The sequence below is a fragment of the Leptopilina heterotoma genome, unplaced genomic scaffold (genome assembly GCF_015476425.1).
Source record: "Leptopilina heterotoma isolate Lh14 unplaced genomic scaffold, ASM1547642v1 Lhet_286, whole genome shotgun sequence".
Lineage (NCBI taxonomy): Eukaryota > Metazoa > Arthropoda > Insecta > Hymenoptera > Figitidae > Leptopilina > Leptopilina heterotoma.
Genome location: NW_025110993.1, coordinates 208,332 through 235,351, shown reverse-complemented (window position 1 = coordinate 235,351; position 27,020 = coordinate 208,332). Strand labels below are relative to the sequence as shown.

General features: G+C 25.4%; 1 protein-coding gene across 2 annotated transcripts; it reads right to left on the bottom strand.

The window, feature by feature from the left end:
- Positions 1-1,153: 1,153 nt before the first annotated feature.
- On the bottom strand, positions 1,154-26,204 carry LOC122504253 (phosphatidylinositol 4-kinase beta). Of its 2 annotated transcripts, none has more exons than XM_043615265.1 (12): positions 25,802-26,204; positions 21,453-21,703; positions 14,166-15,052; positions 9,575-9,692; positions 8,896-9,030; positions 8,269-8,438; positions 7,536-7,666; positions 5,882-6,112; positions 5,481-5,783; positions 4,645-5,021; positions 4,061-4,533; positions 1,154-2,911 (listed from the first exon to the last, which is right to left on the bottom strand). In XM_043615265.1, the coding sequence occupies exons 2-12, from the start codon at positions 21,638-21,640 to the stop codon at positions 2,724-2,726; spliced, it is 3,201 nt and encodes a 1,066-aa protein (XP_043471200.1). In that variant the 5' UTR covers positions 21,641-21,703; positions 25,802-26,204; the 3' UTR covers positions 1,154-2,723. The 2 variants fall into 2 exon arrangements, with proteins under 2 accessions (XP_043471200.1, XP_043471201.1); XM_043615266.1 differs by lacking the exon at positions 25,802-26,204 and adding an exon at positions 25,342-25,759.
- Positions 26,205-27,020: the final 816 nt, after the last annotated feature.

The window sequence follows — 27,020 nt, the reverse complement described above, 5'->3', positions numbered from 1 at the left end:
GAAGAGTCAATTTAATTAAAAATCAAAAAGAAAACAAAGCTGCCCAACTCTGAGTGCAGCACGTTAACAATAAATGGATTTTTTTTTATTTATTTCGATTATCCAACATTTTAATCTCAACGATTTTCTTTTTTTCCTTCTTTCGAAATAGCCAAAAAAGAAAATTCAATTTTTGGCTCATATTTTTTGTATTAAAAAACAGGACAAATATTTCGAGGGGTTACAATTTTAATTTAATTGTTTTATTCCAATAACATTTTTTTTAATTTGTCTCTCGTCTCAAGGGTCTAATTCCAAAATTATTTCTGTTTTCAAAAAAAATATCAAAACACAAATTCAATTCTTTGACAATCAGTTTTTGATGTTTAATAATAGTTTACGAATTTCATTTAATTTCATTTTAGTTTATTTCTTGTTAAGAAAGGATATATATATATTGATGAAAGGAATTTTTCTTTCCCAAAAAAGGGAATTTTACACTAGTTCAAGATAATGAATTAATTAAATGAATTAGATGAAAAATAATCGGACCCTCAAGACTTTTGACGAAAATTTCTCAATTTCGTCACAATGTGAAATTCATAAATATATATAATAAGAAACCCCTCGATTTTTCCACGCGATAATTTAATAACATTGACGAGCGTTTTTTTTTAAATATGAAATATACAGTTTAAAGTTATTGTAGCTCTTAAAGAAGCGAAAGAAAGAAAACGGACCGGAAACGCCGACATAAGAATGTTTCTGTATTTATTTTACTTTTGTTTTTCTTTTCCTTTTTTTTCTTTATGCCTTTTTCTCTTTTTCTTTTTTCCTTTTTTCTTTATCCTTTTTACTTTTTCCTTTTTTCGTTTCCTATTTTCTCTCTAAAATTTTTGAAGGGATTTCCGATCGGCTTTATCTCTCGTGAGACGGTTATCGTAGAAAGAGAAGAGATAAGACACTTGGAAGTCGGACAGCCCAGATAATTCGTCATCTGGGTTGGCTCGCGGTGACTTTGATTTCTTTCGTACATTCACTAGACAAACAGCTTTTTCTTTTTCCTTTTTTTCTTTTTTTCTTTCTTTTTTGCAGCAGCAGCAGAATTATTTATGTACAAACCACTTCCTTATAATTTACTTTATATTTATAATAATAATAATAATAATAATAATAATAATAATAATAATAATAATAATAATAATATGTATATTATTGAAAAAAATAAAAATATTTAAAAAGAAATGTAAAACAAAATATACAAAAGAATAATGTATGTGAAATAATAAAATTCTCTTATTCTCGCAGATGCGCATCGCTCATTTTCAAAACTTCTCTAAAGTTCGCTAGAAAAAAAATCGTCTTTCCTTGTCTCTTAAAAGAAATTTTCAAATTTCTCGAATACACTCCCACGATTAATATACGAAATTTATATACATATAGTATAATAATTATACTTATATATATATATATAAAAATCAGGAAATATTTTGAGTATTCGGCTCCTTTTTCCACGAATCCGCAAATTCTATCCTTCGGACTCTATTAGCTTAAAGTTTTTTTTTAATAAATTCAAATTAAAAAACGGTTTGTGAAAATATAATAAACAAAAAATTAAAAAGTCAGGAAAGTACTGAACTTGGAAAAAAGAAATTGGAAAATGAAATTAAAAATAAAGGATAAAATTTCAAATTTTAGAAATTGATTTAGAATCAATTTTTTTAAAACTTATAGTAAAATTTTTAAAAACAAACTTTAGAAGAAAACATCATATTGATATTTCTAAAATTATTTCTATATTTGAAAATAAAACATTTTTTCTAAAAAACTCTTTTTCCAAACCGTTCTTCACTTTGATTTTCTATATATTAAAAAAAACCCATCTTCGATTTGTATAATTAACAGAAATCTATCTAATTATAAACGAAGGGAAAATTCGTTTCTCTGTTGCGCGCAGTTTATATGTACAAATTTTTAACAAGATTGTCCTGCTCGGAACGTCGACAGAATTTTTTTCTTTTTCATAATGCGACCAAACGCATATTTGATTTCACTTTTTCTTCATCTTCTTCTTTTTTTTGCCGTTTTTTTCTACATAAATAAGGCACCTTTAACGAATTATATATTAGAAACTACAACGACATAGCAATCCAATATATTCAGTCCGCGTTAAAACGCTTCGATAATTTATATAAGATTTTTTCTTTTTCTCTTTCCACACACACACACACACACACGCGCGCAGACACAAACACACGAGAAATTACATATGACTATGTAAAAGTGAAACAAGAGAGGCTCTTAAACGTCACATGTCGTTTAAATATCGAGCTATTTTTTTACTAGATTAAAATTTATATCTATCAATTGAGAATTGATTAACAAAAAAATTCTCATCGATTGAGATTAGAATATTTTCTATAGTTTAATCGATGAAAAGATAATAATCATTTCGATATGAACACATTCGTTCTATTCATTATTAATTTGTCCTTAATTAATTAAGAGGATTTGAATTAAATTTTTAAACTCGAAAAGTGTACTTATTTTTCGAATTTTGCATATTTTTTTTTTATTTTTACTTTGTTTGGAATGCTATGAAGTGTATTTCAAAAGCACGGAAGGGACGTTTATTGAATTTAGTGTAGTTTTTCCTTTTATGCAAAAAAAGGGATTTGAAAGTGAAAATTGTTCTTTTTTTCATACGAATTAACTTCTATCTAAAAAAAAAGATGAAATTTCGATTATAGTGTACCGTTTGCGAAATACTGGTATCGATCGTAGAGCTTCGTGGACCAGGAATGAATGCTGCCTTCGACTAAATCCTCCACGTGTCGACGCAGTTGATCCTCTGTTAAGGTCAGATGGAATCTATTTTTTAAACCCTGAATTGTCGCTGCGCCACCGCTACGAAAACACGGGAGCTGAGACCCTGAGAATAAAAATAATTGTTTCAGTTATAATTTTCCATTTATTTTTTTTTATTAACTGTTAACATTATTTTACTAACTTTTACATTATTTAATTATATAATCTACAAAAACTTCCTCGAAAGAACTTAATTGTTTTAAAAAATGTTAATAAAACTCTTCTTTCATGAATTTGATTATTTATGAAAATAATTGAATACTTGCAAAGAATTTTATTAAAATTTTCAAAAATAATTGAATTCCTGAGAAAAAATTTATTAAAATTATTAAAAATAATTGAATTTTTTTTCTAGATTTAATTAAAGATTTAAAAATAATTAAATTTCTGTGATGTCTTTTAGTAAAATTTATGAAAATAATTAAATTCTTTCTAGAATTTTTTTTTAAATTTGCATTGAAAATTAATTGAATTCCTGTGAAGAATTTTATATTTATTTATGACAATAATTGAATTTCTGATTTATGAGAAAATATTTGAATTTCTGCGAAGAATTTTATTATTTTAAGTAACAAAAATTAAATTTTTATAAAGTATTTCGAATATTTTTTGAAAATAATTAAGAAGAATTTAGGAATAAAATTTCTGTTTCATCACTAGAGGTAAAAATTTCAGAAGATTGATAAAATTTAAATTTCTCCAAGCCGAGAGTTAAAATTAAGGCACTATTTGTTTATTTAACGTTTCGATAGCATCTTCGTCCACATCTGAAGACAAGGATGTCTAAAAATAAAATAATGAAAAAAATATGTCCACAAGGGAATATTATCGTCAAATTAATAAGAACGAGTTAAAAATTATCTTCTTCGGGCTATTTTCGTGGACTTAGCTCGACAACCGAAATAAATTAACTTTTCGATAATGTTACAAGTCAGCTAATAAAATGGTTCTTTTGTTCTCAATTCGTTTTTTTGGATTAATAAAATAAAATAAACTAAAAAGTCCAATTCAATATTAAAAGAAAGAAAATAAAAAAAATTAAGTCAATAAATAAATGAATAAAAACAAAAAATAAAATAAAACATAAATACAAAATTCAAAATAATTTTTAAAAAAAGAAAGAAAATTTAAAAAATGAAAGAAAATTCAATTATTAATTTTACGATTCAATTCAAAAGAATGGAATTTGTCAGAAAACAGAAAAAAAACCAACCTGAGAGCATGATTTCCACAAGATTGACAATTTTATCCATGTGTTTTCGTGCAGCAATGAGACCTTGAAGAATGAGTGACTTGAATTCTTGGAACATTTGGGAATTATTGCCACCCATTACCTCGACGAATTCAGGAGTCAATTTAAATGGACTCGTTTCAAATCCAAGATTTCGCGGCGACGTTGAAAGAATAAAACCAAAATCAATGTGCATTAAATGTCCATCTGTGTGAAGCAAAATATTGCCATTGTGTCGATCCTTCACTTGAATTAAATAACAAACGAGACAATAAGCCGCACAACTTTCGACAAAGTTCTTTTGAGCAATACGAAAACCCTCCGAATCCACTGGACCGAATTCACGCTCGAAATATTGTAATAATGTCAATTGACAATGTTTCTTCACTTGATGCAACGACACCGTATTGAGAATTGGCTCGATTAATCCACTGTCATTCGAAAGACACAAAATTCTGTAATTCAAAGAAAAAAGTTCATATTTAGTTTTCAAACAAAATTTGTATTTTCGGCTACTTTTGGAAAAAATTTTTCGACAATTTAAATCGAATGAAAGAAAAAATTACTTGTATGGTTGAAGCCAAAGAGGAACGTCTTCATCCTGCCAGGTTTTCTGCAGCATCGAAAGAAGCTGAGATGCGAGAAGTTCCTGCCTGAGATCATCGCCACATTTAACAATGACTGCCAGCAGTCGCCAGGAAGCTAAATGCCCATAAGGACTCGAGGCCCTTATGCGTTTCTGCTTCAGTTCCCAGGGTTCTTTGAGAACCGCCGCCGAAGGATCCTCCGGGTCGTGATTGAATGTCGTCTTTGGAGTCGCGGCCATTTCACTTAGTCGTCGCTTAATGTCACCTGGAATAAATATTGGCTCCCGACTGTCCGAGGACTCCTGACTCAACTGCGAAATCGTATCTCTGTCCCTTGGTTTGTATAACTGTAAATACTGCAACAAAAAATTACAATCACTCTGATTAAATTAAATTCGATCATTATTTTTTCTACTCTTCCCAGAGTAAAATTAAATTAAACCTGACGACCAAAAAAACTCGTTTTAGAAACTTCACAAAACTGACAAAAATTTCATTTTATAATAAATTAATTTTTTCGATTTTTGGAAGACGTATTCTTTCTATATTTTATTTTCCTGACTTTTCTCTGATCCCTAAAGAATATATATATATATATATATATATATATATATATATTCTTTAGGGATCAGAGAAAAGTCAGGAAAATAAAAAATATATATATATATATATATATATATATATATTATTTGACTCTAAAAATAATTGTATATGCAAAAAAAGAAAAAAATGATTGTTTTTATTAAAATTCCCTGACTTTTGCCAGACCTGTGGCAATAAAGATAGGAGTTAAAAAAAAGGTGGAGAATAATAACCTGTTGCGTGATTTCGTCATCTTCCTGACTCCAGCAGTCATTAGGATCGTCATCGTGAAAATGAAATGCGATATCGGAACTTTTTAAACAGCTCGAGGAGGAGCCCTTGACAGGAGTTTGTCTCGCGATGGGCGAGGGTGTGGTGTGCTGGCTCGCCATATTTGGAAGGTTGGACTGCTCTCCACCCGTCAAGTTTTCCTCGGACTTGGTGTGTCGTAAGGAACTACCCATAATTTTAGTTGGCACTGGCGAAGTGTAAAGATCCTCAACCTCAAGGACCTCGACATAGATTATATAAGGAGCCTGCAATTAAATTCACATTTAAGTTAATGAAAGCCGAGCGAATGCTTAGATTGTGTTATGACGCAGCAAAAGACAATAAAAATAGGCACATGTCATACTTTATCTTTACTGTTGAGAACGGCCGCATATTGTGGAGGAACTCGAACAATATGATGGGGCACTGTACTGTGCAAAGGAAGCCAAACTCTAGCCGGGAGATTCAGATTGAGAGTATTTAGTTCTGCTACAAGTTGAACTGTTTTGCTCTCCTTCGTGGGAATGGTTCCAAGTAGCTTTCCAATTGAGATTAATGCCTGAATGAACTCCAACTCAGGAGCCAGTCGGGGTGCCTGATAAACACACAAAAATTCCAATAATTTACAATAATTTCCAATAATTCAAATCGATTTACATTCTTCTTTCACTTTCAAATTAATTTCAGACGAGAAACAAAAGTAAAATTTCAAAATATATTTCATTTTCGCAATTATTTATAAGTAGCATAAAATTTTAACGTATTGTTATTATAAAAACTTTTCTTTTCGTTTAATAAAAATTCTTTATTTTATAAAAAATATATTTCGTACGGTTTTTTTTAAATTGTAGAAATCGACAAGTTTTATGTATAATATTAAATATTCTTGTTTATTATTATTCAAAAATTTTAATAAAATGTGTCGCAAGAATTTCATTATTCTCATAAATAATAAAATTCTTTAGAGCAATTCTGCTATTTTCAATGCAATTTTAATAAAATTTCTCGAAAGAATACATTTATTTTTTAAAATATTAATTAAATTCGATTATTTTCAACAAATTTGATGAAATTCTTTTCAAAAAATCATTATTTTCAAAATTTCAGGCCCCTAAAGTAAGCGTCGACACTCAGCGTCGAAAAGCATTTTTTTCCAAAAAAAAAAGAATAAAACAATTTTTTAAAGGTTTTAACTTAAAAAAAAGTGTTCTGAACACAATTTTCACTTCCGAGATAAATGAAAGTAGTAAAATTAGTGATATTTTCATCTCTAGAAAGTCTAAAAAATAATTTTCGATGCTAAGCGTCGACGCTAACTTCAGGACATAATATTTTTAATAAAATTTATTGAAACAATTTAATTATTTTCAAAAATTCATATAAAATTCTTCGAAACAATTCAATTATTTTTATGAATTGTAAAATCCTCGGCAAAAATTAATTATTTTCATAAATAAGAAAATTCTTCGCAAGAATTAAAATATTTTCATAAATATTGAAATTCTACAAAGGAATTCAATTATTTTCAAAAATAATAAATTTTTAAAAAATAAGTGAATTTTTGAAAAGAATTTTATCAAAATTCTATTTAAAATAATTGAATTTCAGCGAAAATTTCATTATTTATTATGAAAATAATTGAATTTTATTAAAAGTTCTTTAAATAATTGAACTCCTGTGAAAAATTTTTACAAGTTTTTTAAAAATAATTGAAATTTTCGAAGAAATCATTTATAACTTTATTAAAAAATAAATAAAAAAATGCGTTTTAAACGTCGGCATTTAAACTCGTGTCAATATTTACCTCTCAAGGTCTTTAAATTACGTGAAATTATATCTTTTATCTCGATATAGCTCTTTAAATGTGTGTTATCACCTGATTTTTCGTAATACGAAATTCGAAAACAAATAGAAATCTTCAACTCAATATTTTATTAATTAAAACACAAAAAGTCTTTTTATTGAAGACTAAAAAGAAGTATTTAAAAAAATGGAAATCAATTAGTTTTTTCACTTACATTACAGAAGCAGTCAGTCTTCTGTCCTCGTAAGTCATTTACAATTCCTTGGCAGGAATCAAAACAGGTACATCCATTATCGAAAGCCCGGCCAGAACTAAGATCGCCCAGGCTTACTTTATTTATTAATCCTGTAGAAAAAAATTATGTCAATAAAAAACATAAATAAATGAAAGTAAAAAATGAATTTTAAATTATTCTGAACATTTAATGAATGCAATTTTTCTTATTATCTTTTATTACTCTTTTCAGCAAATGATGATTTCGCGTGTTAAATAATTTACCTTTCTAGTAAATTACTTACTTACAGTAATTAAAATTACTTGACAGTCAATAAAAAAATTTAGAATTATTTTTTCTTCTTGCAAACAGAATAAACGTTAATTTAACTCTCTAAATCCGAATATTAGTAAAATTACTAACAAATAGTACTAAAAATTAGTTTGACTATTTTCAAGGACGACTTTTCTCGACTTTAATTAGAAAAAAATGACTAATTCTTAAATTAGGTAAATCAATTTTTTACTAATTCAAATTTAGGTGAGAGAAACTGTCATTTGAAATATTTGCAACTTTAGTAGGAAATTAGATTATTTTTTTCGAAAAACAAAAAAAATTTCCGTAAATATTCGAATAAATTGATCGCTAGAATAGAAGTTCAGAAATTAGATCATACAGAACTGTTTGAGAATTAATCATAGAATGTTATCTTTTTCATTAATCGTTCATTTACCGGAATGGCTACGACGAAGAGATTGAAAGAGTCCAGTGGCGTCAGACTGAGATCTTTGGTGGGTTTTTTTGTTAGGAGATGTAACGCATTGAGCAGAAGGCAGAGGTGGTGGCGGGGGAACCTGCAAACCCGATGCGCGATGTTTTCGCCAACCCGCGTTTCCCTTTGGCCTGAAAAAAAAGATTCCATTCAGAAAACAAGGAAAAAACTAACAATAATGCATCTTCAGTAATTAAAATAATAAATTACAATTATAATAAGTGAATAATAAGTAAATAATAATTATTCTACGAAATTAGCTAATTTATATTTTAGTCAAAAAAAATTCATCGAAATAAATTATTAATAATAAGAAAATAATTATTCTGCGAATTTTCAAGAATATTAAACAATATGAATAATATTAAATTTAGTACAAGGCTGGATTTTGCAAAATTTTCAAAAAAGAAATCGAAAAAATAACTTATTTTTAAAAATTGTTCTTAAAGTGACAATTTCCAAAAACAAAAATTAACGTAATAAATTAGAGATTTAATTGGGAAAAAAATGTTCTTTTGATTTTTCTTTTTTGAAAACTTCAAAGTGTCAATTTAGTCGGGAAAAAAATACACTTATTTGAGTACTCGCCTTAATTCATCTGACAGAATGAGATTTTTGAGCTTGGTCCCGTGAGACTTCTTTTTTGATGGTAGATGAGCATCGGAACTGTACGCATCCAATAACCAGGCACATTTTAAAGAAAAATCTGCCGACTGTCTACACCTGCGAAGAATAAATTAACGACTCATTAAAACGAGGGAAATACACTTTCTAATATTGATATTTGCACGATAATTCATCTAATTGAAAGGATATTTGCCAACATTTACTAATTACTAATAAAGCATTTTTCATTTTTGTTCAATTTCAAATCTGTGCGAATGAATAAATAAATGAATAAATAAATAAATAAATGAATAAAGAAAGAAATAAATGAATAAATTAATATATAAATTTATTTATTGTAATAAAAATTTAGTTTACAAAAGAAAGAAATAAATTTCGTTTACTTAAACATTCAGAACTTTAGGATTTGAAGAAAAGCCTAAAAATCGTTTTTATTTAGCAAATTAAAAACAAAAATTGTTGTAAACTACTTTTTCAAAAATTACACAGGCTTCGTAATCGATAATTAATTTTAAAAAACTAGCTTAAAGACAGAAAAAAAGTAGTTAATTAATTTAATTATTAATTTATTTATTGAAATAAACTAAATTTGAATTATTAGTGAAGAAGTTAATTAATGACAGTAAAAATTGAGTCTTACCTATGGACGAGATATGGATAAAGGACTTCGGTAACATCATATAACTGTATGTACATTAAAACCAGTTGCGGCAAGTAGAAATCCACATCATTGTCTGGGAAACTAAACAACTTGTTACCTGAAATCATAAATTGGATAAATGCATTACCGACTTGTTTCTAATGCAAGAATAAATTCTACGTTCTTAATACTAAGAACTGTAAAATATATATATATATATATGCAAATTAACTAACTGAAATACTTTCAAGGAAGTTACGCATCACTGTACTGTGGATTCACCTCATAATTTATGAATAACTTGAAATTTATGTCTTTACTTATTGTTGAAAAAGCGTAACATCTCTTATTAGTGATACATAAAACAATAAAGTTAATAAAATATAAATAAAATAAATAAGACAATTTTCGTTCGCTTTTCGTTTCGTAATTTTTTTTTTTATGTTTTATGTTTTTTATGTTTCTGCGAAGAATTTTATAAATTAATTAATTGAATTTTTTAAAATTTCAAATCTGAAATTAGTCCAAAACTGAAATTAATATTTGAAAAAAAAATTTTTAATCTGCATAATAATAATAATAAAATAGTATCAATAAAAGAAATAAAATAATATTAATAAATTAAATTACTTATAGACATGCAGGAAAAAAATTTGTTTATTCAAATTATTATTTTCTTTGCATCAATTACTTTAATTTCAAATCAATTGAATTCAATCTGAATTTAAATAAACTTAAATTTAATTAATTGAAAGTGAAGTGGAGTAAAAGCGTTTTACGTTCAAATTTCAATTTTCGCTTTTAATTAAAGAAATGAAGAGAAACAGAATAAAAGGGAATAAATTTTTAATTAAATGACAATAAAATAAGAGAAAAAAATGAGGGCAATAAAAATGAAAATGTTTCTTTTATACGTCACTTCATTGTAAATTACTCGGAAGAATTATTAATAATAAAAAAAATTAATAAAAGGAAATCAATAAAATATAAACAAAAAAATAATAATAAAATAAAAATAAATAAATAAATAGAAAAAATAGGAATAAATAACAAAAAATAAAAAAATGAATAGAAAAAATAAATATAAAAATACCTTGAAAAGTAAAAATCTCGTTATGAGTGACTATTGAAATGACGATCTTTACATCATCGGAACAAAGCGAGAAAAAAAAATTTATCGACCATGAAGAAAAATTTTAACCTAAATTAAGACAGTTGTGATTTTTCAATTTCTTTAAAGCTTTACTTTTATTTCGAAATAAGTGAAAAAATTATTTTCTGTATTCTGTAAGATATCTCGAAAAACAAATAATTCTATTTATTACAGCAAATAAATGAATAAATATTTTATTTTCTACTATAAAAAACATAAATAATATTATAAATATAAAGAAATAAATAAATTCAAGTTAATTTAAAGAAATTATTCTTTAAAGTAACTTCCTTTTTTTAATCCTTTTAATAGAAAACTTTGTATTTATTTACTGTTGTACTAATTACAATATTTTCTGTACATTTAATTTTTTTAAACTGGTATTAAAAAAAATGATACTTGATAAGTTTATATACATTATCTATTAAAATTATATATCATCATGGATCACCTTGAGAGATACAGGAATGAATGATCAATTTCAGTTGCATTCAGAGTTTGTTTTCTTTACTTTTCATTGAATTAAAGAAAAAAAAATGTTCATAGCAATAGACTAACATAAAAAATGTTGTTCCGTTTTCTATTTTTTTTTTTGTTTTATTAACTACTTATCAAAGATAAAAAAAATATCTTTCAAGTTTTAATGGAGTTTTCTCCATTAAAACTTGACAGATATTTTTTTTTATTTTCAATATTTTTTCGCTTTAAGTAAAAGGAAAATTTGAAAAGAAAAATCTACTTTTTCTCATTAACATTATTCAAATTTCTTAAAATAGATTATTGTTCACAGTGAAACATTGTGCGATAACAAGGAGAAATACAGTCTAAATGGTTAAACTATAGAGTCAGGAAAAAAATATGTTTTTTCCTTTTATGTCCAGAACTGGAATATTTTTCAAAAGTAAACAATATTTTTTTGTTTACATTCAATTTATTCATTTATTTGTTCTCTATGTATTTCGATTGTTTATTTTCATTTCATTCTTCCTGTGTGTATTTATTTTTTAACCAATTCGAAATACATGGAAAACAAAGGGAAATGTGTATATAAATCGAGAATTTTTTCTATTTAAATCTACGAAATCTTTATATTTAAATTTATTTTTAATATTTATTCTTAAAATCAGTTTTGCCACACTTTGATTTACTCTTTCCCTGATTTCTAGATGGAATTTTAATTTATTTCCCTGACTCTAAATAATATTTTGATTCACTCTCTAAACATAAGAAAATGTTTCTAATTTTGTTAAATTATTCTAAACATCAATTTTTTTAAGTTTTTAATTCAATTAGTTCTTAGAATATTCAACTAAATTTCTTTTCTAAATCAATTATTTTTAAAAATTTGCCGAAAGTTCTTCGAAAAATTCTAGAATTAAAATTCAATTCTTAGAATAGAATTTAAATTTAATAAAAATTTAATTATTTTCTAAAATTTAAATTGAATAAAAATTCAATTCTTTTCTAGAATTTTTAACTAAAATTTTCTCTAAATCAATTATTTTTTAAATAATGTTGAGAAAGTTCTTCGAGAATTCCATTTTTCAAATCAAATTTAACATTAATTACAAATATTAAAAACAATTTTTTTCTCCAAATCATAATATTTTAGTAAACATTTGAATTTTTAAAAATAAGTTAATAAAAATATTGAAAACAATTGATTTTAAAAAAAATTATGTAAAAAAAATTCATAATATAATATATTCATAATATATTCATAATATATTCATAAAATTCATAATTCCAAATAATTGAAAATTCATTTAGTTTGTTGCAAAAAATTGAATTTTTAAAAAGATTTTTCGAAAAATATTTAAAAATAATCATGTGTTTTTTAAGAATTTTAATTTAAAATATAAAAGTATAGTTATTTTTCCAAAAATTTTGATAATAAGTTAAAATAAGTAAATTTTTTAAAAATTTGCATTGCTTCTTTTGGAAAAAATTGATTTTTAAAAAATTATTATAAAATAATTCTAATTAGTTTTTTTTAAAAATATTGTATTGGTACAATTCTTTGAAAATAATTAAATTTTGTTAAAAGACTTTTTATGTAATAAAAAAATTAGACGATTTTTTGAAGAATTTTAATTAAAAATATTAAAAATGATTTTATTTACAAAATTTTAATTAAAAGTCTGAAAAAGTTAGATTTCTTAAAAATTTTTAATTACTTTTTTGAAAAATAATTGAGTTTTAAAAAATTATTATAGAAATAAGTAATTGAAAATAATTGAATTTACAAAAAATTATAACGAAAAGTAATTCTTCGAATTATAAATATTTGAATAACTTTTTAAAGCTAATTTTCACTGAATATAAATTCTTTAATTTTAATTTGAAGCTTTTTTTATTAAAATTCTAGTTGAGAATTGAATTATTTTAAAAATTTTGCTATTAACATTCTTAAAAATTTGATTTTATGATAATTTTATGACACACTTAAAAATAATATCAATTATTTTCAATAGAATTTAACAATATTTCAATTATTTAATAACTTTTAAATTATTTATTTCACAAAATTAATTTTGGGATCTTCAGACACTTAAAAATAATCAATTATTTTCAATAGAATTTAACAAAATTTCAATTATATAACTTTAAAATTCTATTTCGCAAAAATTTAATTTTCAATCTTCCGATTATCATTTTAAACATTTTTGATTATAATTCGTTGAAAAATAAATTTCTTCAAAATTTTGCTATTAAAATTCTTCAGAATTTGATTTTGTAATAATTTTATATTGTACCTAATAATTTGAATGAAATACTTAGAAAAAATAAAATATTCTCAATGAAATTTTACTTAAATTTCAATTATTCAAATTTGATTTTTCAGAGATTTGACTACATAGTTATTTTTCACATTAAAAAAATCGAAATAAATTGCATTTCATACTAAAAAATTGGCATTTTATTGGAATATTGAGTGAATAAAGTCGCATTTTTCGAAAATAAGTCGAATAAATTTGTCTTTTTTGAAAATATTCGGAAGAAAAGTCGAAAAAAAGTCCTAATAAAATATTTCTGTTTGCCTGACCTATGGCGACTTTGTCTGAAACTTTTGCCAATTAATTAAAATTTCGTAAATTTGGAGACGAAAATAAAGAAAGATTTCTTTATTTTCGTCTCTAAATTTGCGAAATTTCAATAAAAATAAAGAAAGATTTTTTTTATTTTCGTCTCTAAATTTACGAAATTTCAATGAATTGACAAAAGTTCCACACAGAGTTGCCATAGGTCAGGCAAATTAGGGGATTTTATTAGGACTTTTCTTCCGACTATTTTCAAAAAAGGCAAATTTTTTCGTCTTATTTTCGACGAAAGTCGAAGAAAATAAAGAAATCTTTCTTCATTTTCGTCTATAAATTTAGGAAATTTGAATAAATTGAAAAATAAAAGAATAGACACGCGAATTGTTGAGGTTCTCACCTAAATAACTTTGAACTCCAGGTTCCTTCGAGTTGAAGAGGTAAGAAATTGCCATGGACATGTCGAAGACTTGGCTCTCGAATAACCTAAGTAAACAGCCCTCGGATGGTTTCGGCTGCGCCGTTTCCTGCCTCTGAACCTGCGGCTGCTGCTGGACCAGTTCCTCTTCCGGTTCGCCGGTACCACAGCACAATGTCATCGCAGCCCCGGCCAATTCATTTTGCGTGACACTCGCGCGTTGAACTTGAAAGTCCATGCTCTCAGTCTGACTGTCGCGCAGCAGTTCTTTGGCAATGTAATAACAATTTTGCAGTTCTTTGGGTGAACAATTGCCATTCGGCAATGACAACGACAGCGACGACAACGACGACAACTCTTTGGCCAAAACACAATCACTGCTCGCTAACGACTGATTGGGAGGATCACAGTCACCGTTCCTGCTGAGGCCCTTCATCAGAAGAGCGTCGCTGAGTTGAATGTCGACGGGCGACGCGGACATGACACTCCCGTCGCCGTCGACCGCATCCACGCCGTCGAGGTCGCCGCCCTGCGACAACGACGAGTCGAGACTCTCGCGACTGTGGAGATGATCGACACTCGACTCCCTGGTGGTGGCGTTCGCCGTGTCACTCGAGCCACTGTCCGAGCCGCAGAGAATTCCCGAATCGTCGGAGCCGAGACTCGCGAGGTCCTCTCGCTCTCGGCAACGCGACTTGCCGGCCGACACGGCTTTCGTCGCGGGCGTCGGACTCGTCTCGCATTCGGGACTCGGTGTCACGTCCACTTCCGGTATTCGTTGTAGAGCCGAGTCCAGACTCCGGTTCCTGTGATGAAGAGTCAGGGTGACGTTCGTCTGCGGCACCGGTGGCAACAAAATTCCCATGGATCTGAAAAATCGACAACATCATTTTATTTTGACAATTTTAAATTCATTATTTTTAAATTTTTAATCAATCTTTTATGTCCGAGTAATATTAATTATACAAGAAGAATTAATTGTCCGAATGTTTTCGTTTATTCTATAAGACATGAAATAATAATTTGGTAAAACTATAAATAATAAAAATACCCATTCAAAATTATTTTTTATTCCTTATAATTTAACTATAAATTAATAAATAATAAATATAGGTAACTGGTTTCATAAAATTTAATTTCATAAAAATTCAAGTTAATTGATATTACGAAGAATTTTATTATTTATAACAAAAATTTAGTATTTCTGTAAAGTACATATTTTATTATTCATGAAAATAATTGAATTTTTGGGAAGAATTTTATGAAAACTTATGACAATAATTAAATTCTCAAAACAATTTAATTATTGTCACAAATTTTAATAAAAGCCTTCGCAGTAATTCAATTATTTTTCAAATCTTTAACAAAAATTCTCGAAAAAATTAAATTATTTTCAAAAATTTCAATTATATTATTTAATAAACAATTCAATAATTAATTTCAATATATTTTAAAAAAATCTAAAAGAATTTTAATTTTTTTAAAACTTTAATAAAATCTTCGAGAAAATTGAATTATTTGTAATTAAATTTTCCAAAAATTTAATAAAATTCTTTAAATTTATTTTTAATCGATTTTTTAAACAGTCTTCAAGTATTATTTCAATTATTTGTTATAGTTTCAATAAAATTTTGTCGTATAAATTCAATTATTTTTAATAGAATTCTTTTCCAAAATAATTATATTCTCAATTTAATTTCAATTTCAATTAAATATCTCGTAGAATTTAATAAATTTCAAGAAACTTAATAAAATTCCTCAATTTAATTATTATTTTTAATGAATAATTCAATTACACAGGTTTACAAATTAAAAACTTTTTTTTGCCAATCGAACAAAACAATTTTTTTTCGAATAGTAGGTGTTTTTTGAGTAAGAAAATCATGGTTTTAATTTTTTTCCCTCGTGCAGTTTTTCTGTAGCTTCAAATTTTGCATTTTCGAGGTGCGACGCCACTTAAACTTACCTGTAGGAAAGTTAGCTTGTCAAAATATAATAAATGAGGTATCATTGGAAAGGTTATTAAATTACCTTTCGATCCATAGGTCACAGAATAAAATTTAACAAAAATTGAGAGAGTTACAGTCGATTAAAGATGAAATTTCATGACAATTTTGATGATTTTTAGACATTTGAGTAACTTCTACTATTTTTTTCTACGTCAAACAGGAAAGAATGTTTAGGTTTTAATTTTTTTATTGATAGACTATATCATTACACAAATTTCGAGTCCTTGTGGACCTCGATTGGATTAAAAATGACAATTCTACACTAAATTTAGTGAACGAAACTACATTCTTCATTTTTAGTATCCTTTAAACATTTGCAGCAAAAATTGAAGTAATAAAATTTAGTTAAGCTCCAAAGTTACTAAAATCACTAATAAAGGATTTCTGAAATCGTAGATTTCGAATCCAATGTTAGTTTTCTAAATTTCAAAATGGCGGATCCAATATGGCGGACAAGTTTTTAAAAATCGATTAAATTCGTCTTAAATTCGTTACTCGGGGGTTTTCGGGGTCGCTGATTACGAATCTGATGTCGGATTTCGAAAATTGAAAAGGATGGATTCATAATGGTGAACGAGTTTTTTAAAATCCATCGAATTCGCACCTATTGGATCCGCCATTTTTAATTTTTGAAATCTGACATCAGATTCGTAATCAGCGACCCCGAAAACCCCCGAGTAACGAATTTAAGACGAATTTAATCGATTTTTAAAAACTTGTCCGCCATATTGGATCCGCCATTTTGAAATTTAGAAAACTAACATTGGATTCGAAATCTACGATTTCAGAAATCCTTTATTAGTGATTTTAGTAACTTTAGAGCTTAACTAAATTTTATTACTTCAATTTTTGCTGCAAATATTTAAGGGTTACTAAAAATGAAGAATGTAGTTTCGTTCACTAAATTTAGTGTAGAATTGTCATTTTTAATCCAATCGAGGTCCACAAGGACTCGAAATTTGTGTAATGATATAGTCTATCAATAAAAAAATTAAAACCTAAACATTCTTTCCTGTTTGACGTAGAAAAAAATAGTAGAAGTTACTCAAATGTCTAAAAATCATCAAAATTGTCATGAAATTTCATCTTTAATCGACTGTAACTCTCTCAATTTTTGTTAAATTTTATTCTGTGACCTATGGATCGAAAGGTAATTTAATAACCTTTCCAATGATACCTCATTTATTATATTTTGACAAGCTAACTTTCCTACAGGTAAGTTTAAGTGGCGTCGCACCTCGAAAATGCAAAATTTGAAGCTACAGAAAAACTGCACGAGGGAAAAAAATTAAAACCATGATTTTCTTACTCAAAAAACACCTACTATTCGAAAAAAAATTGTTTTGTTCGATTGACAATTTCACTGTAAACCAGTGTTATTTTCAATAAACTCTAAAAATATCTTAACTATTTAAAAAAATTTTAATAAACAATTAAATTATTTTCAATAAACTCTAAAAAAATCTTAATTATTTCAAAATTTTTTAATCAAATTCTATGTAAGCATTAAATTATTACTGATTCAAAATTTTAATTCTTACAAAAATCAATAAAAATTTTTTTGTATTGAAAAATTATTAGAAACATTTTTAATCATAAATATTTCGTTAATTTGTACGTTTTTAATTTTTATTGCAAATTTCATTTCATTTATTGAAAATACTTTTTAATAAAATATTTTATTGAAAATACTTTTTAATAACAAAATATTTCGTCCATATGAACATCAAAAACTTGTGGATCGTAATGAAAATTTTCTACACTAGTTAACTTTTTCAAATCGACTGCAATTAATTAAATACACCAAGAAAAAAATTTCTTGAATTGTGATAATTCCCAAAAAAATAAAAAATTAAAATTATTCACAGTAGGAAGTAAATTAGTGATTCAAAGAAAATATTTCTCTCTTTTGTAAAAAAAAAAACTTAACACACTCAGTTTCTTTATTTGGTCTAATTATTGAGAAATTTTGAAGTCGAAAAAAGAAAAAGAAAAAAAGATACATATTTTCGTATTCTGTTGCTAACAATTGGTAATTTTTTCGGTACACAAAGTCACGTTAAGAATGCGGTATATAAAGTAGAAAATTAGATTTAAACTATTGTAGCATAATTATGCGATGCACGAAACTTGTTTTTTTTCTTCACCAGCTTATGTGCGATGCAAAGTGTACTTTTAACATTCAACTTTTTAATTGACTGTCTTAAAAAGTTTTCCTTTTATAAACTAGACAGAATATATTAAGTAAAAAGAACTCTCTCCATATACTTGAATATAACATTAAATATATGGAGAAATTTCCCAAATTTCTCAACTTCGACTTTTCATTAGTGACAAAATTTACAAAAATTATCTTGTTAGTGATAATTTGGAAGACTTAAATAGAGATTGTATAAAATATGATCCGACAAGTTTTTTTAAAAACGTTCAAGTGAGCGAAATATTATTTGATTAAAAATATTTTCAAAAATGAATATTCTTCAATAAAAAAAATTTGCAATAAAAATGAATTTTACATTTAGAGACATTCTTTTTGTAATAAAAATGTAGAAATTTATTTTGAAGAAGATTCTAATAAATTTGTTCATTTCAATCATTTTGAACGTTTAGAACTTTAGAAACTTTTAATTTAACTTTAGAAACATTTATATTTTTAATTAACTACTTATAGAAAATTTTGTTTAAACTTTTTTTTGCTACGTAAACAATCAATAATGTTTTTTGTAAAAGAATGTAAAATGTTCGACAATATAATTAAAAGACTAATTGTATATATCTTATCAGAACGACAATCATTGTCAACGATATCTTGCATCAATCTTACGTCAATAATAAGTTTTTTTAATTATTTTTCTTCCATAATATAAAAGAGTTATAATATTTAATTTTTTTTAAATTTTCTATATTTTCCAATCTTATTATCATTAGATTAAAATTATATTGTTATATATTTTATTGTCATTATCTCGCTAATAATAATAATAACAACAATAATAACAATAAATTTCACCTTGAGTCCGAGTAATTGTTCATTATTATTACTTTTTATTAATTAAGACTATCGACTGAGAGATAAAATCGTTATTTATATTTTTTATTATTGTAAATAGAAATAAAAATACTATTAATAATAATATTGACAAATTTTATAATAATAATTAGTTATTATTATTTTTATTATTATAATAATTTAACGTCAAATTGAATAAAATTATAATTAAAATTATTTTTCTATACTGCAGGGTTTCTACAAATTTCTCTTTGCAAAATTTTATGATTTTTCCATAATTTCCAGAGTGATGAATGATAAAATTTTCATGATGCATTAAAACTCACTATAAACATAAACCAGATAGATTATGGAAAATTAAAATATTAAAAATGCATGGCACACACTGTAAACTATCAGAGAAGAACAAGATTTTTTTTAATTTTTCTTATGCTAAACATTTTTTTGACAAGAATTATTATTATTCATTTACAAAATATTATAAAATTCAATTTTTATGATCCACAAAAATTTTAAACGTTCAAAATGAACGAAATTTACTTATTATTCGTTTATTTGAATTATTTAATATTCAATTCAATTTCAATGAAATTCGCCAACAAAAATTTACAAGAACTCAATTGTTTATAATGTTGTCAATTTTAATTATTTTGTTCTCATTTTTATTTAGAAAAAGCAAATTTTCGTTTTCATTTATAAACATTAAACTAAAATTATGAGACTCAACAACGTTTTTCTCAAAATAAATTACAAAAATTGACATAAATTTCCGGTGCGCATAAAAATCATTAATTCCAATTTCCAGTGGATCGAATTTTGATAAAGTAGAATTATTTTTGGATAAACCGAATTTTATTCAATAAATTATATTTAGAAAAATATAATTATAAAATTGTAATTATATTTAAAAAAATATAATTATGAAATTATAATTATATATTTAGAAAAATCATATTTGACACAATTAATAAAATTTCACAACAGAATTCAAATATTTACTAAAATTTTTAATAAATCCTTCTAAATAATTGAATTATTTTTTAAATAGTAAAATCTTTGCAAAAATTCAATTACTTTTAATAAAATTTCATGATAGAATTTAATTTTTTTCTTAATTCATTATAAAATTTTTCAAATAATTCATCTATTTTCTAAAATTTTAATAAATCCATCGCAAAAATTCAATTATTTGTATAAATAGTAAAACTCTTTGTAAGAATTTAATTATTTTCGAAACAATTCTAATCGAATTCCTCGGCAGAATTCAATTTTTAAATACATTTCGAATAAATTAAATTATTTTCTAAAATCTTTAATAAATCCTTCGAAACAATTAAATTATTTTTATAAATAGTAAAATTCTTCACAAGAATTCAATTAATTTTATAAATAGTAAAATTCTTTGCAGGAATTAAATTATTTTTAATCAAATTTAAATAAAATTACACTAAAAAATTTAATTACTTTCAAAAATATCCATAAAATTCAATTTCAACAAGAATTTAAAATTTTCTAAAAATGACTCAATTATTCTGAAAATATTTTTAATAAATTCTATATAAAAATTAAATTACTTTCAATGCAATTTTTAAATATATTCGTTAAAAAAATTGAAAAAATTCAATTATTTTCAAAAAATAATAAAATTCTTGTGAAGAATTCAATTATTTTGAATAATGCTTAATTTTAATAAAATTCTTTAAAGAAATTCAATTATTTTCAAAACAATTTTAATTGAATTCCTCGGATGAATTCAAATATGTTTAAATATTTCCAGAAATTTCAATTATTTTCTAAAATTTTAATAAATTTTTCGAAACAATTCAACTATTTTTATAAATACTAAAATTCTTCGCAAGAATTCAATTATTTTCAATTCAAATTTAATAAAATTCTTCTTCATTTGTAAATTTATTTAGAAATAAATAAATAAAAGTAAAGTAATAAAAAAATAATTCCTTTGTGGAAAAAACAAATCAGAAGAAGTAGAAAAATCATCATTCATTTGAAAATTAAAAATTTTAGAAACAAAATTCAGAAAATTAAATCTTTTAATGAAAATTGTTTGATTTGAAAAATACGTCCTCCAAAGTCCTTTCTTTACAAAAATCTAAGAGATAAGGAAACTTCCGGTTTAACGGCTTTTGAGAAAGAAAAAAAAGAAACAAAAGGCTAGTTTCGCTCTTTGCTAAAAGTACATAATATAATGTTCGATAAATATTTGTCTTGCTTTAAAGATGAGTCAAGTACCTAAAATCCAAACTATGGTTTCGTTGGTGTGTTGTTAGCCTGTTCCGGATGTTGACCGGAGGATTTGGCCTCCCATGTACAAGGGGAACATTGCAGTTGGCTAATTTGTTCCTTTTGATATGTGTCAAATTTTCTTGACGAGTTTGTCCAGCATCGGACACTGGTGATACCGCTATTACTTTGCTCATATTAAAGTCAACTGAGCACTAGCTCGGCCAACAGTCATCTGCTGCTCATGATCAACTTCATATCTGTAACAGTCAAATAATCTTCAATCAATACCAATTCTCACCAAAAAAGAAAAAATAAATTATATTTATTCAAGCAACAAAAATATTCAAACAGAAATTCTTTATTCAATCTCTTTCAAATTCTTAACAAAAATTATATTTTTAATTCTTTCTATTTTTTATAAGAAAATATTGTTTAATAACAAATTATTTATTCAATCCCTTTCAAATTTTAACAGAAATTATTTATTCAATCTCTTTCTAATTTTAACAGAGATCCAAAAATTTAATAAAAAATTATTCTTTTCATTCTTTCTATTTTTTTAAAGAAAATATTATGTAACAACAAATTATTTATTCGAGGAATACAAATTTGAACAGAAATTATTTATTCAATCCCTTCAAAATTTAACAAAAATTATTCTTTTTATTTTTTCTAAGTAACTATTATTTTTAAGAAAAATTATTTTTTCAAGCAAGAATAATTCTTTTTCTAACAATAATTTATTCAAATAATAAATTTTTCATAAGATATTTAATAAAATAAAAATTTCAATTAATAAAGTAGAATTTTTATTTTCATTCAAATGGCAATAATATTGAAAAGAAAATATTTAATACTTAGAAAACAATTTTTTTTAGATTAATATTTTTTTATGGCAGGATTAAAAATAATGATCTAATTAATTTCCCCTTATGAAATAATTGTATGATTCACAAAATTTGTTTAATTTATTGTTTTTTAAGGTTTTTTTAAAAATGTTTTTAAATTGAAAAAATAATTAGAAATGAATCATTGAATATTTAAACTTTCTTTTCATTAGGAGAATTAAATTTTACATTCTTCTAATTAATATATAATAATTTCTAATTAATAATTCCCAATTAGTAATTATTAGTTTCTAATTCATATTTATTAATTGTTAATTAATAATTTCTCATTTCTAATTCATTATTACTGATTACTGATTAAAATATTTATTACCTAACTTTTATTTAATAATTCCTAATTAATAAATTAATTAATAATTTCTGATAAATAATTTCATAATTTATTATAATTGATTATAATAAATCAACAATATTAAGAAAAAAATACTTTTTACACGCAAAAAATATTTTTTTGTTTACAAATAATTTTTTTTGACTTGTTGATCAAGAAATATTGTAAAAAAAATTTTTTACACCAAAATTTGAATAGAAAAACATTTTTCAAAGGCATTTTCACTTTTCACCTCGCTTTTCACTAATATTTGTTATATAAAAAAACGTTTTAAACAAAAATAAATTCATTCACCCGATCGATTTAATCTTTTATAATTGAATTAAAAAGAGACTTCGTTTGCGTCTTCAATTACGACACACAAATGTTAAAAGTGAAAATGCGCAGATTTTTACGGTTAAAATATTAATAAAATCAAAAATATGTTTCAGAATTAATAAATATTAATTTAATATTTATTTAAAATAAAAAAATTAATAAATAAAAATGATACCAATGAAAATAATAATGATGATTATAATAATTTTAATAAATAATAATAACAATAAAAATAAAAATGATAATAATAATAATAATATTAATAATAATAATAATAATAATAATAATAATAATAATAATAATAATAATAATAATAATAAATGTGAAATTTGTAAAAAAAAATAAATAAAATACCTATCTAATAAAAATTCTAACAAATATTACAGATATTTTTAAGCACACATACAACTACAACTACTTGAAAAATTAAATCCCATAAAATTACAAAAATATTTAACGATAATTACAAATAATAACTAGTAATTTTTCAATATTATTATATACAGTCATACTATTAGAAATTTTATTACGACTGTCAAATTAAAAAAAATATATATTCAATAAAAATACGAACAGAACTTTTTGTCTCTTCTATTTGAATAAAAACACTTTTGCAAATAAAAATTATACGCGGCAATAATTAATTATTTCACCAGTGACAGAATAATTTAGAATAAATTTGAATTTAAATTAAACAAAAATTTGATCACTCAAACGTATAGAGTAAATAAAAAGTATTCCGACCATGAAAAAAGAATTTTTGAGTTCATAAAAACGTTAGGCACTCATAAAAATACGTTAATAACCGCACAAAAGGGGGAAAAAATTTTTTACTGCCTAAAATCATTCTTCAACACTTAGAGAAGAAAAAAAGTGTTTTTAAGAAAAAAGTTCTGTACACTTAAAACGATCTTTTGTATAATAATAAAAAGATGAAGAAAAAATGAAATGAGAAAAAAGAAAACAGAAATTTATTTATTTATTTACGTAGTAAACGGGCTAACAAAAAATGAGAACAAATTAAAAAAGAAAACAGAAAAATTAAATAAGAAAAGAGAAAAAAGGAAAAATTAAAAAAGAAAACAGAAAAAAGGAAAAACAAGAAAAAATAAAACAGAGAAAAAAATCATTAAATTAGGATTAATAAAGTCATGCCTAGTTAACACAATGATGATCTCGGCTTAATAACTATTTTTCTCATGTTAGTCGTGAGAATTAGAACACGTATTTTCAGCATTCTCAGTAGAATGTTTATATATACTAAAACACGTGTCTCAATTTCACAAAAATGTAAATACGAATTATTTTACGTCTTTCAATATTATAGATATATACGTAAAAAGTTAATTATCATTTCATGTAAAGGCACTAAGATAACACACATTACTGATTGTGTGGAAAATTTTTCAAAATCCGCACAAATTCAAAGATTTAAACATTTAAACTAACACCTATTATTATTATAATTACTAAAATAAATATAAAACAAAAAAAAAACTAGAAATTAGCAACACAGTAATTTTATTTTTGTCCAAAATTTATTTTTTACTCACTTTATTGTTTTATTATTTTTTCGAAGTTATCGAAAATATGTTTTACTTAATTAATTTCTTGTTTGTATTATTTTTTCAAAGTTATCTTAAATATTTTTTACTCAATTAATTTCTTGTTCTATCATTTTTTCGAAGTTATCGAAAATATGTCTTACTCAATTAATTTCTTTTTTTATTCAAGCTAAAACTGCTGATTTCTTTTGAAAACAAATATTTGAACAAAATAATATAATTAATATCAAAACTGTAAATAGATAAAAGTACTTGCATTTCAAAAACAAAGTTTAAAAAAAGTAAAGTTTACCTTATGACCTGATGTTTGTAAATTGGAAAATTGTCGGTAAAATTGTGGGTGTATTTTTTGAGTAAAAAAAAATTAGCAAATTGGGAATTGGCGAAGGTGTGTGAGTGGACAGGTACAAAATAGGTGAGACAGGTGTATATACATTTGTACAATGTGAAAGTCGAGAGGGGATTCTGAATGGAATCTAGGCTATGGCATTCCTCTCTTGTAACTTTTTTTTCTGATCACTCGTCTCACCGATTATTCTGCAAACTCTTCTCTATTAATTGGAAATGCAAAACTTTTTTCAAAAAAAAAAAAAGAAATACAAACGAAACACTAAAGCGCACTATTGACATTTATTCAAAACTCCAGTAGAATAACATTGTTATTACAACTACAATTTTCCAATTTGCAATCAATTGCCCACGAATTAAACAGAATCCTTGACCAAAAATGTTTTGACACTTAGCCGGAAAAAAGTATCTAAAATCATTTTTACCTTAAAAAAATTGTCGAATTTCAGAATCGATATAAAAAGTTAATACCGAAATTTGAATATTTCTTTCAACAAGGAGCATTATTTTCAAATGGAAATTTTAAGGTCAGAGATTATAATCCGGATGCAGAACACTAGAAACACTTAAAAAGACTTTGTGCGGACAATTGTTAACGAGCACTTGAAGCAATCGCTAATTTCCGGGATCAGATCGTATTTGATTTTCAAAACTTTACACTTTCAACATTTTCGGTAAAAAAGAAACCCCCCCGCATGTGATTATGTTTCCTACAAATAAATAGTATTAGACGCGATGGGTGTGCCAGACTGTTGACAATCAGATTCCACCCCTTACGATTCGCATTCATAAAATCAATCTGGCGCCCAAGTCGTGTGTGGGACCGTCGGACGGAAGGCTTTATTTTCCCATTCGCAAAAGATAGAAGAATGTTTTAATCCTCACCTCGCACTTGGAGCACATTTGTGATGAATCAGGATTTTAGCATGCTTCAGCCTTGCTCTTTTTCGTCACAGATAAAAAGGTGCACAACACTATAAACACGCGATATCCTTTCCAAATGGCTGACACGATTGCCTCGCCAGGGCTGTCACTGCTTCACACTGTGTATAAAAACGTTTTATTTATTTTCACTGCCCGATACACAATTTCACTCACTACACCAACACTTTTTATGCTTACAAATTCACGATAATCAGAGGTGTGAAAAAAGATTTTTCTTCTCGATTATATAGATACGCGCGACCTAAAATGTCAAAAAAAAAACTTTTCAGACATGAAACTCTATACGTATCTAGGCAAAAGTCGAGTCGAGACTCTTCTTCTGCTTGCTGTCTTTCGCCGCTCGGAGCACTGTGAGGACTGGCTCGCAGGCTTGCCAACTGAAAGGAGCGGCAATTTTGAATTCAGGGCCGTACAATGTATTCTTAGAACCCAAAAAAGACCTCCCAAACTCTTTTTTAGTTAAAAGCGTTGAAAGTTCGAAAAGTTCCAAATCATTAAAATAAATATAATTGTATTTCACTATCAGATAAATTACAATATTATTGTAATTACTCTGGTAAATTTTTTTTTCAATTCAAAAAATCCCAAAGAGTGGATTTTTTCTTGATACTTGACTGGTTGTCTGCTCTCTTCATTTACGATAACAGAGGAATCAGGCTGAAAATAAGTCTGGAACTCTGTGATTGATTTTTAATGTACATTTCGAATCTCGTGAACTAATTGTAAATATTAAAATGATAAAAATAATTTCCACCTCATTATTCAAGAATGTTGTTCATTATTCTTTGACAAATAATGAAAGGGCGGTCCATTGAGAGTGGGCTATTTTTTTTCGTTTTTTAGTTTTACGAGCCGGTAGGTTGGTATGCCTTTTTTTGACGATTGGGTGGGAAAGGTCGTACAACTGTGAGTACTGTGTGAGTACTTGGTGAGTACAGTTGCACTCCATCATTGGCTGCACACTTAAATGAAGGGAAACTGGCGCCAAACGAGTCTATGTCCGTCTATATACAATCATCTGAAATTTCCAATACCAGGAAATATTATAACTAGTTACATGATCGATTAATAATTTTCTGAATTTGTAGTAGTTGAAAAAGAAAAAAAATTCGAATTCGACAGAGGAATATTCAACATTTCGTCGTATTTTTAATATTTT

What these genes read in the sequence shown, in the direction of transcription:
- LOC122504253 (XM_043615265.1), bottom strand. Translation starts at nt 21,640, where the DNA reads ATGAGCAAAGTAATAGCGGTATCACCAGTGTCCGATGCTGGACAAACT. An exon ending in TATCCATATCTCGTCCATAG is followed by an intron (nt 9,031 to 9,574) that starts GTAAGACTCAAT and finishes TATTCTTCGCAG; the next exon opens with GTGTAGACAGTCGGCAGATT. An exon ending in TCTTCGTCGTAGCCATTCCG is followed by an intron (nt 7,667 to 8,268) that starts GTAAATGAACGA and finishes TTTTTTCTACAG; the next exon opens with GATTAATAAATAAAGTAAGC.